The 12,478-nt window shown below is 40.7% G+C and overlaps 1 protein-coding gene across 1 annotated transcript in view; it reads right to left on the bottom strand.

Annotated features, from left to right (window-relative positions):
* The window catches only part of LOC310784274 (P2R1A-PPP2R2A-interacting phosphatase regulator 1), a 73,549-nt gene that overhangs the window by 35,698 nt on the left and 25,373 nt on the right, over positions 1-12,478 (bottom strand). The window contains exons 7-8 of the mRNA XM_083645291.1: positions 3,661-3,716; positions 2,905-2,989 (exon numbers count right to left, since the gene is read on the bottom strand). Of these exons, the coding sequence (XP_083501417.1) occupies positions 2,905-2,989; positions 3,661-3,716 (141 nt within the window). The remainder of the gene's footprint in view (positions 1-2,904; positions 2,990-3,660; positions 3,717-12,478) is intronic.

Here is a 12,478-nt window from a genome sequence, read left to right on the forward strand (position 1 = left end):
TCAACCTTATTTTTGAATGCCCCACTGTAAAAAATAATTGTGGGTACAAGGTCCGATTTAACGTGATTTATTGTTGCAGCTTGCCATTTCCTTTGTTATACTCGGCTGCAAACCCGAATTATAAACCGGAAACTGGAGTACGTTATAAAAGTTATAAATATAGTCACGTTATAAACAACTAACCAACGCTGGGGGTCCGTATAGAAACAGTGTTAAAAGTTAAATCAATTTGGTCATTCAGTGGCGTTTTACTGCCATGTAAAGTACCTATTACGCTAGCTGCTAGCATTAGCCACAGTAGCCGACTACCCACAATGCATTACGTTATCCCAGCACCCGAACGACACGGCTGTAGAGCAGAATGGCTCTGCTGTAAAATCCTCATAGACGTTTTTGTCAAGTTAAAACCATAGACTGTAAAACAGTCTATTACACTGGCACTGGCATTATACCCATCAGGCATCATGGCAGCTAGAAATAAGGTGGATAAGGTTTGGCAAAAAAGAAAAGAAAAAAGAAAAAAAACACCAATTTTACATTTGATAATAATTTACCAAAAATTGTCAATTAACACATTCACTGCCAGCCGTTTTTTTTTTTACCGTAGGTAGCTTCTGCCAGAGGGTTTTTTTGAGGATTCTGGCTAATCTTTCAAGACCCGAGGATTCTTTTCTGCTAAGATTTTGTGAACACAAAATATCTCAAAAGAACTACCGTAATAGAATGTGTGCTTTCTCTGTCTAAAAGAGTTAGTTTGTAGAGTTAGTAGTTATGTAGGCATTAGCACTTGAATACAGCATGGTTTCAGCGTCTGAAAATTTAAGCTGAGATAAATAGCTTTTTGTGAAATTCGATAGAACAGTCACTTTAACCATTCATTTTTGGCATCAGTAAGACGTCAGACATCTAAACAATAGTTTTGAACAGTAATTTCCTCCATAACAGCAGGAAACACCCCTCTCCTTCAAACTCCTCCCTCCGTGTGTGTTCTTCTTGGCTGCAGCGGGCGTGTCACAAGCTCGTTTCTGCTGCTGCTTTGCTGCTGCTCCTGTCTGCTGGCGGCCGCTGGGCAAGTCTGGATGGGCTCGCTCGTTTCTTGAGGTTTCGGTTGAGAGCTTTGATGAAGCTTTTGCGACTCTGGTCTTATTTATGCTGCGTGTTTTAAAGTGTGTTGCACCCATAATCTATTATGCAAATTTGCAATCGCCCACCGCCAGCTCCCAAGCGCGAAAGCGAAAGCGTTTTCGCCAATCCATTTTCATGAGAATGGCTTCCTCACACTGCTTTTTGCTTGCCTTCCTCTAGTCTGGAGAGCACTGTCGCCACTTAGTGGGTCGGTGGAATGGGTTGTACACGTTCGGTGGCTCCAATATTTATATAAGAGATGTAAAAGGGTTAGATGCACATCCCACGGTCAAAAAAAAAAAAATCTTTTTTTTGACGTGTTAACACGTTCACTGCCATTGACGAGATATCTCGGCTTACAAAATCCAACGGTTGACTGCCAATGACGAGATTTTTTTTTTTTTTTTTGACGGTGGGACGTGGATCAACGCTCCCCACGTCTCCTATAAAAATATTGGAGCCACCAAACGTGTACAACCCATTCCACCGACCCACTAAGTGGCGACAGTCCTCTCCAAACTAGAAAAAGCAGAGCCAAAACTGCAGGGGAACGCGCAATGAAACCATTCTCATACTGTAGAATGGATTGGCGAAAACGCTTTCGCTTTCGCGCTGATTGCTGGCGGTGAGGGATTGCAAATTTGCATAATAGATTACGGGTGGAACACACTTTGAAACACGCAGCATAAATAAGACCAGAATCGCAAAAGCTTCATCAAAGCTCTCAACCGAAACTCCAAGAAACGAGCGAGCCCATCCACACTTGCCCAGCGGCCGCCAGCAGACAGGAGCAGCAGCAAAGCAGTGAGCCTGGTGACGCGAGGTTACAGCAGCAACAGAAACGAGCTTGTGACACGCCCGCTGCAGCCAAGAAGAACACACACGGAGGGAGGAGTTTGAAGGAGAGGGGTGTTTCCTGCTGTTATGGAGGAAATTACTGTTCAAAACTATTGTTTAGATGTCTGACGTCTTACTGATGCCAAAAATGAATGGTTAAAGTGACTGTTCTATCGAATTTCACAAAAAGCTATTTATCTCAGCTTAAATTTTCAGACGCTGAAACCATGCTGTATTCAAGTGCTAATGCCTACATAACTACTAACTCTACAAACTAACTCTTTTAGACAGAGAAAGCACACATTCTATTAGTTCTTTTTAGATATTTTGTGTTCACAAAATCTTAGCAGAAAAGAATCCTCAGGTCTTGAAAGATGAGCCAGAATCCTCAAAAAACCCCTCTGGCAGAAGCTACCTACAGTAAAAAAAAACGGCTGGCAGTGAATGTGTTAACACGTCATTGGCAGTCAACCGTTGGATTTTTTTTGACGTGTTAACACGTCATTGGCAGTGAACGTGTTAAGGGGTCATTAACTTTAGTGAGAAGTATTAATTAACCATCTAGTCCTCGATTAATTCAACAGAAGCTGTTGTTTTTTATTTTGTGATTTTCATTTGAATGCAATGTAGTTTTCATATGGGGATCCTACATGAATGGTGACTCGCTGCTTCCAGAGAGCTGATTGGTCAGAAGGTGGGTCTTTCATGGGTTTTGATCTTATCCTCTCAACTTAACCTGCTGCGGACCAGGTTAGCTGTGAAGCATGCCATGGAAATCTATCTCGGTAAGAAGTGAACTAGTGTCGTAGCACGGCAAACCCAGGGTTAAACCTGAAGTTACCTCGCTAAGCCAATAATCTTGCTTCGTGGTATAGGCCTCTGTTGCCATACAGACAAAAGTACACAGCTGTGTGTGCGTGTGTGGTCTAAGCTGAGGCTCACCTGACTGTGTAGCTGCTGCGGTGGGCGGGATCTGTTACCCCAGCAACAAAGAGCTTCTTGGGCGGCCCATCAGACTCCGCCCCTCCTGTGAGACGTGCGGAACGAAGACGAGTCTTTTCAGAAATTCACTTAAAAAAATATTCTTAATAATAAAACAAATTACCGTAAATTTCGGACTATAAGCCGCGGCTTTTTCCCCGTTTTTTGGCCCTGCGGCTTATATAACGGTGCGGCTTATCTATGGATTTTTTCAGAAAAAAAAAAAAAAAAAAAAAAAATTCTCTCTTCTTTAGCACTCTTTCTAACTATAAATCCACTTCTGTTTTAATTTCCTCTCTTGCCCTCTTTTCACCACACCGCGGACACTGTGTGCACTGTAAAAAAAAACAAAGGTGGTGTTGTGTTATGTTGTTTTGTTGAAATGTTAATAAATGGGAGCTTCCTCAAACAGCCATCTCTTTCCCGACAATCCCCTCTGTGCATGAACCCTTACATATGGTAATTAAACATTAAAACACAATTAAAAAAAAAAAAAAAAAAAAAAAAAACATTAAAACACCTGCGGCTTATAGTCCGGTGCGGCTTATATATGTAACAAACAGGCAATTTTGCTGCTGCGGCTTATACTCCGGTGCGGCTTATAGTGCGGAATTTACGGTAATGCCATTATCGAAAATTATTTTATTTAGTTAATTTAAAATAAAATAACAGATAAGAGCAGGAGCTTTGTGTGTCCCCAAGCTGATACACACAGACCTTTTCTCTTCAGTGGGGTTAATGCAGGCCATCTTACAGTGGCACTCACTGCCGGCCTGTTGGAGAAAACACACACACACACACACACACACACACACACACACACACACACACACACACACGGGACAATGAAAGGACAGATTGACCATGTCTGTTGCCTACTCTCTTCACAATTAGGCTTACAAGTTATAATCTTGAAATGTCGTAACTGTAACTGTCCTGATTTTACTCAGACAGTACAGAATATAAGCCCAGTGTGCAGACTATGGCACTTATGATACATTAAAGTCCCAATCAGTAACTGTTTCACCTTAATATAACAATGACGTTTCACGTAACGATGGATTATTATTTCATCACGTGGTGAGTACTCGATGTCACAACATGTACATAGAGCTTTCTGGCGCTGTGTTTTGTTGACTTTGAACGGCGATATCAATACCGATACTATTGCACCCAGAGGGCACAGTTTCTCCAATAGCAAAACTTGGAAAAGTTGCTGAATGGCTTTAAAGGGTAACTAAACCCTAAAAGAGTGGTTCCCAACTTTAGGGTCGCCTCGAATTCAAATAGGGTTGCCTGAAAAAAAAGAAAAAGAAAAATATATACAGTATATATGTATGTGCAGTGTTGGGGGTAACTCATTACAAAAGTAACATATTACATATTACTTTTAGCAGTAACTCAGTAATATAACTTATTACTAGGGGTGTCACGATACACTCAGTTCACGATACGATACGATACACTATATTGGGTTCACGATAACGATACGATATTTTAACAATATTTTTTTGCGATCGATTTGTAAATTGAGGGGGCATCCTCCATGCTAATTTGAGTAATTTCACCATTTTCATCCTCCGTGTCTGTAACGTCCCTCGTCTGTTCAAACAAAGCAATGAAAAGGAGAGCGAGCATGCAATCAGATGCAGATCAGTGCCACCATGTTCAGCTTCTTCTTCTCGCGATATGAGATTTCATCTCAACGATACATATTGTCATGTTTTGATATCGCGATATATTGTGGGACGATATATTGTGACATCCCTACTTATTACTTATAGGATTTCAGTAATATTATACCAGTTACTTTGTCAAGTAACTCAAGTTACAAATTGAGTTTAAAAAAAATAATCAAAGCACATAAAAGATACAATCATTTCCTAATTAAACTGTGTTTTTATGCAAATAACCACTATAGATGACAATACCAAAGGAAAATAATTACATTTAGAATTTTGGATTGTTTACACTGACTTCAATGCGGTTGAAATAATTTTTCGGGATGGTTCCAGGGTGGCGATGTCATTCTGTTGCTGCTGTTGTTTTGGTAAAAGTAATGCAAAAGTACCGTAGTATAATAAGTAAGGAGTTACTCTACACAGACAGTAATATTGTAAAGTAACATATTACTTTCAAATGAAAGTAACTAGTAATATGTAGTATATTACATTTTGAAAGTAACTTGCCCAACACTGTGTATGTGTATATACTGTATATATATATATGTGTGTGCGTATATATATATACACAGTATATATATATATATATTAGGGATGGGCATCGAATTTCGAATTTTCGAATAATCGTTGTTATTATCAAGGTCGACTTTTATTATTGAAATTCGAAATTCGATTTTTTTTTTTTTTTTTTTTTGTGAAATGTTGCATTGTCTCCCCTGATTCTAAGTATAGTCAAATCGCTTGGTTTGAGCAAGTAAAACAATTTTTATAAGCATTTTAAGCAAGGTTTATGGAAAAATGAATGGCGGATGAAATCCCATGAAGAGGGAGAGGGGGTGACTTTGGCACCCCTTTGGCACTCAGACCTGAGCCTACTAAATATTTAATGAACCACTCATGATTGTCAAAACTGTTTTTTATTTTCGAAAATGTCAGTCATGTAACATGTTCTTTACTTCAGTGGTGCAATGCTTGTTTGAGCTAAAAATCCACAGCAGAAGCTTTTTATATTAATTAATAAAGCCGTAGACTTCGAATCAGGGGAGACAATGCAACATTTCACTCACACAAAAAAAAAAAAAAATCTTTTTACATTTTTATTTTTATTTTCGAATTTCGAATTAAATTCGAATTTGGCCAGCGAATTTCGAATAGTGTTTTTGCTAGAAATGCCCATCCCTAATATATATATATATACACACACACACACACACACACACACAGTATACTGTATATACATACATACACATATACAGTACACCTTGTCAACCTCTACAACCACACACTGTCTACCTCCCTTAACCACCTCCCCATAAAAACAAAAAACGTCACATTCACTCACTCTGCGCTCTAGTACACCCCCAAACTACACAACCTCAAAAAACAACACAGACAGCTAGAACACTTATACAAGAAAACCGGACTCACTGTACACACCCTGGCCTACAAAGAGCACATCCACCAGTACAAGTCTGCACTCATCAAAGCCCGCTCCACCTTCTACTCCAGCATCATTCACTCTGGATCCCCCAACCCCCGCACTCTGTTTTCCACCATAAACAAGCTCCTCAAACCTTTGGACAATATCTCACCCTCCTTCACCCCAGAAAAATGCAACAATTTTCTATCATTCTTCCACTCCAAAATTGAAAACATCCACAACCAGCTAGCCACCTCCTCTGCCATCACCCCCAACCCGGAGCCTGCACCTTCCCCACCAAAAGACCATTGCCTTTCCCTCTTCTCCCCCATAACCACATCTGACCTCTCTGATTTACTCTCTGGAATTAAGTCATCCACCTGTCCCCTCAACCCTTGTCAAAACCTGTCTCTCTGCTCTCGCTCCACTGATCACTGACATCATAAACTCTTCCCTCACTTCTGGCATTGTTCCCTCTAGCTCGCTGCTATTACACTCATCCTCAAAAAGCCTGGTCTACCCCCGACAACCCCAACATATACCTCCACACCAACCAGATATATGAAACATTCCAATCCGGCTTCAGAACACACCACAGTACCGAAACCGCTCTGATCAAAGTCACCACAACACTGACATGTTGTGTAAAATGTTGTGTAAAAAAGGTCAGCAACATCTACATTGCCTGAGGAAACTTGCAAAGTTCCAAATTGATAAGACTCTGATGAAACTGTTTTATAGTGCCTATATCGAGTCAGTCATTTCCTTCTCCATTGCCTGTTGGTATGGTAACCTGTGTATTAAGGATAAGAATTCCATCGGAAAAATTGTGAAGGTGGCCTCTAAAGTAGCCGGTATCCATCTGGACAGCCTCGACCATGTCTTTAACAGACAAGTACTTAAGAAGGCTTTGTCCATCCGTTCAGACGCAGCCCACCCTCTAAGCTCGGAGTACAGGCTCCTTCCTTCAGGTCGTCGACTGTGTGCCCCACGGGCCACAAAAAATAGGCACAAGTTCTCCTTTGTCCCTGTCTCCATTCGAGCATTGAACGCTGCTGAGGGAAGGCATTGATGGTTTAGTGTTTTATTATCATTTTTTACTTTCAGCCTCCGCCGCTGTTTGTATTGTTTTATTGTTTCTATTGATTTTATGGTTTCTATTATTTTATTGCTTTTATTGTTTTTAACTATTGATTTATCTTTCCTTACTTTGTGCACTTTACTGGCCATTTGTGCACTTTATTCTACTACCTCACTTTACCGGTCGCTGCGTGTCTGCACCTTACTGATCGCTGTGCACTTTACGGATCGCTGTGCACTTTACTGATCGCTGTGCACTTTACCGATCGCTGTGCACTTTACTGATCGCTGTGCACTTTACCGATCGCTGTGCACTTTACCGATCGCTGTGCACTTTACCGATCGCTGTGCACTTTACGGATCGCTGTGCACTTTACGGATCGCTGTGCACTTTACGGATCGCTGTGCACTTTACGGATCGCTGTGCACTTTACCGATCGCTGTGCACTTTACCGATTGCTGTGCACTTTAATGCTACCTTGCACATTATCGGTCATTGTGTGCCACAAACAAGGTCCTTGATGTTTTATTTAGCCTTTTATTTATTTTAACTATAGGCATGTAACATTTAACATGCTACTTGTGTTGTTTCTTGTCAATGTTCTTATTTGTATGTCTATATGCTGCAACTCAATTTGCCCTTTGGGACACTAATAAACTTGAACTTGAACTTGAACTTGAACCAACGACCTCCTACTCTCCTCCGATTCCGGCTCCCTCAACATTCTCCTCCTCCTCGACCTCAGTGGAGCTTTTGACACCATTAACCACTCCATCCTCCTCAGTCGCCTACAATCCTGCATTGGCATAACTGGTTCAGCACTCTCCTGGTTCAAATCCTACCTGTAAGACAGATTTTGTTGCCAACTTTAAAAGCCTCGATGCAAGACTAATTCTTTCTTCATTCTGAGTATCGAAAGAGCTCCCCGATAGGGAGTTGCAGGCTCCGCTAAACTGGCCATACTCTACATACACATTAGCAATCACAATAAAACAGTACCTACCTCCCGCACAATGTTGTTATCTGAAGTTTCGCATAATGAGTATTCCCAAATATTGCGTAGTTTCCAATACCGAGCCCTTACTCACATGCCAGATGGACAACTAACTAACTAGACACCAGTTACCAGTGTAACTAGGTCACATAAGGGTGACATGACTGAAGATAGATCAAATTACTATTTTCAATGTCTCTTGTAGGGATGGGTGGGAGTACTTGGGTACTCGTTCGTAACGTCAGTACTAGAGTACAGTTTCCACTGTTCGGGTACTCGCCCCACTCCCCACCCCTTTAAAAATGGTCTAAATCTACGCATGCATCGTCATGTGGATCTGGCAGCATGAACTGCACGGGCGTCAAGTCAGCCAGAATGTACAAGTACGCCATCCGCTTTGTTGCTTTCAAAATAAAATGCTTATTGTAACGTAACCTTATTTATTTTGAGTAATGCGTTACCGTATGCACGCTTCTTCATAGCGCACGCCCGATATAACTCATTCAAAACTTTGCACTAGTTTACTGACTACACTGTCGTTTCCAATAACGTTAGTCACAAGAAATATGGAGAAAGAATCACTTTTTGGGAGACAATCGCTTCATGGTGATCACTATTTAGCTGCAGCTGTAACGTTAATCACACTGGTCAGTTTTCACTTTTTGGGAGAACACCGGACCTTGTAATTGAATTTAATTGAATATAACTTTATTGTCCACCGAAGTGAAAAATTGTCTTTGGCTCACCAAACACAAAAAAACAAACAGCACAAGAGGCCAGGAGGCAATTAGTGAGACAGGGATATACAGTAAACAAGCATAGACAGACAGGGTTAAATCACACATTAAAACAGTTCATGTCTGTGGTTAAAGTCTTGTTGGTCACTTTGTGGAGTTAAGGATGCTAATGGCGCTTGGGATGAAGGACTTCTTCTGGTTGCCAGAGGGACTCTATAGCGCCTCCCAGAGCTCAAAGGCTCAAACTGGCCGAATAAAGGGTGGGAGCTGTCTCCCAAGATACTCCTTGCCTTCTTTCTCATCCTTTCTGTGAAGAGTTGAGTCAAGGGCTTTTGGGGTTTACCCACTACTTTGCTTGCCATTGACACGATTCTAGAAAGTTTATTCCTAAATCTACAGTTTAGGTGACCAAACCAAACAGGAAAATGAAAAGTTAAAACACTCTCAATGAGAGTTTTGTACACGTAATCCGTGGATTTACGTTAGTGTAACAGTGGCATTATTTCGAAACCCACGTAGGTTACGCCAAAACCACGCCCTGTGCCCGCCTACGCAGCAGTCAAGCGCCGGGATTGGCCAGGCGCTCATGCTCATGTTGGGCTCTCTGTTACAGGGAGACCATTCCTGTGAGAAGCAACACCACCAAGTGAGGCTGCAATGAGGATATTGAAAGACAAAATCCTACATCGCACCAAAGCATACAATGTACCGCAGTTATTTGACTTTCTGACCACCCGCCTCAGTGCTTATTATGAGGCCAGAATAACAGATGCTGCCCTTGGCCATTGGGAAGGCTAACTCTTTACTTTTGGTTTTATTTATTGTGTATGATTCAACTTTTTATCTATGATTTTATATTATTGCATGTTTTTGTAGATTGTTGGGACTTCACTGGCCTGGAACAAACGGCTGGACTGGGGGGGGGGAGAAGAAGCTAGGCCTATGTGCTGTAGCCTATTGTATTTTAAAATTTTTATATTTTTCATTTGCAGGTTAAACTGTCAGCTGAGCTCTGTTATTGAAGCTTTGGCTAAAGGCCTGAATTTTACAATGATGTTTTGAAATAAATGTTTAAAAATCGATTGTGTGTTAAAAGCTTGTGTTACGTTTTCATTGGCGTTATTACAGTAATTTATTTTCAATGTCCGCAAGAGCAATTTAGTTAATAAAATCGCTGGGCTGGGCACAGTGTTTGTGGTGTGTGGGAAATGTGTTAAAAACTTGTGTGTTACGTTTTCATTAGCGTTAATACACTAATAATTAATTTCAATGTCCGCTATCAAGAGCAATTCAGTTGGTTCATGAAATCGCTGGGCTGCGTGCCGTGCAGTGTTTGTGGTGTGGGAGATTTGAGCTGTCAAAAGAAGACAAAAGACTTGCTCCTGGTCAATCCTGGTGCTTGCCTGCTGCGTAGGCGGGCACAGGGCGTGGTTTTGGCGTAACCTACGTGGGTTTCGAAATAACGCGTAACAGTGATCATAAAGTAAAATGGATGATACTGGACAATGTACATGTATTGGAAATGAGCCTTCGCTTGTTTCACAACACTATTGTCTGCTCCGAAGCGCTAATGCCATCCATCCAACCATCGGAGATACTGTCTGAGGTAGGCTTTAGACGTTAGCTTATAGCGTCACCTAATATCACAGTAAGTCCCTGTCCTCACAAAAAATGCTCCAGGTAGCGCTTTTTTCATGAAAAAATGCAAACCATTATGTATATATGAATGCCACTGCTCAGTGTCTCCACATGCTGGACAGTGTGTATCATGGGGCTTTGAGGTTCATTACAAACTGTGGATCTCTTACTCATCATTGTGCATTGTATTCAAAAGTGAATTGGCCTGCTTTATGTACACGCCGCCTCAGTCATTGGTATGTCTTAATTTACAAAGCCATTATTGGCAAAGTTCCTACCTACCTGTCGTCACTTTTAAGCTTCAAATGTGGGAATTACAATCTTCGTTCTCAGGACACTCTACAATTTTCTGTTCCCAAAGTCCGAACTGAATTGGGGAAGAAAGCTTTTAGGTTCTCTGCACCCACCGCATGGAACAGTCTGCAGTCTGATCTTAAACTTAATAGCTTAGTAACCTTAAATGGTTTTAAGGCTATGGTAAAATCTCTTGAGAACAGGCTGTCTGTATGCAAATGTTTTATTTGATCATTTTAATGTTTTTCAATTGTATGTGTTTATGTGTTTGTTTGTTGTAACTTTGTGTTGCTGCTGTTTCTTGGCCAGGTCTCTCTTGTAAAAGAGATCTTTGATCTCAATGGGACAAACCTGGTTAAATAAAGGCTAAAAAAAAAAAAAAAAAAAAAAAAACGTGTAAACAGTAGGGCTGGGCGATTAATTTTAATCTCAATTACGATTTTAGCTTTCCACGATTATGAAAACAAGATAATCGACATAAAACGATTTTGCGGCTCTTGTCACTCTCGTTCTGTCTTGTGTTGTAAATCAAGCGCACCCCTTCCTTTGCAACGGTGTGATCGGCCCCTCCCCCAAAGCCCAAAACACACAGTTTCGTTTCAGCTCAAGTTGTGAATGACTGTCATGTGAACAGAGAGCCACGGCACGTTCCTCCTCCGTAAAGTAGGTAATTGGCACAGCTGGCAATATTGGCACCATGGCGCAGCATTGTTTTGCGTCGGTAACGTGTTCTCGTGATAAATTACACCCTTTGATATATGACTCACACTTTTGTTTTCCACAAGCTGTGTCACTGCATACAAATTAAAATAACAGCAACAATTTAGCGAGGCAGGATGGTCGTAAATTAGCCTACAATGCTGATGAAGAGCTCACAGATAAACGTTAACAGTAGCCTATTATGAACCTAAACGTGTTATTGCGTTACTCAATAACGTTCTCATTTGGTTAGTGTTGATGAAATATGAAAGCACTAATTTGCGGTGGGCAACATGTCCCGACTGTTTTCATTCCACTTAATTAAACAACAGTAAATAAACACCGTTTCCACCGTGCTTTTCACTGATTGGTCACAGATACTGTACAGGTCATTTTCTGCACCACTATTTGGGCTAGTGTGAAGTTTAGTCAAGATGTTTACCAATATATTGAATATAGATTAATAGTTGCAGTTGGTTGTGGCAGTTCACTGCAACATAGTTGGTTATATTTTTATACTGTATATTTATTTTAGTTTTTATTTTATTTCTAAATCTTTGCACTTTTATTATTTATTTTCACTGATTTATTTATTTTTCGGTTCAAATATATCTAAAATCCAAAGACATCCAATGTTAAAAAGAAAAGCCAGTGTCAATGTTCAATAAATTCATGATGTTCTCAAAGTCAATGAGTAATCGTGTTAAATAATTGTGATCTCAATATCAATCAAAAATAATCGTGATTATGATTTTTGCCATAATCGAGCAGCCCTAGTGAACAGCCCCATAAACAGCAGATTACCCCTACTCCGTCATTACCATAGTAATCACACAGACCCCCCCCCCCCCCCGCGCGCACGCGAGTAGCCGGTTACTCGTTCATAATAGAAGGAGAGTACTCGAGTATTTAAATTGCTTAAAATGCCCATCCCTAGTACCTTGTTGTAAGTTGTAATATATCGTCATGTCATGCCGTCTTTGGGTCATT

Source organism: Poromitra crassiceps, assembly GCF_964638095.1.
Source record: "Poromitra crassiceps genome assembly, chromosome: 1".
NCBI lineage: Eukaryota > Metazoa > Chordata > Actinopteri > Beryciformes > Melamphaidae > Poromitra > Poromitra crassiceps.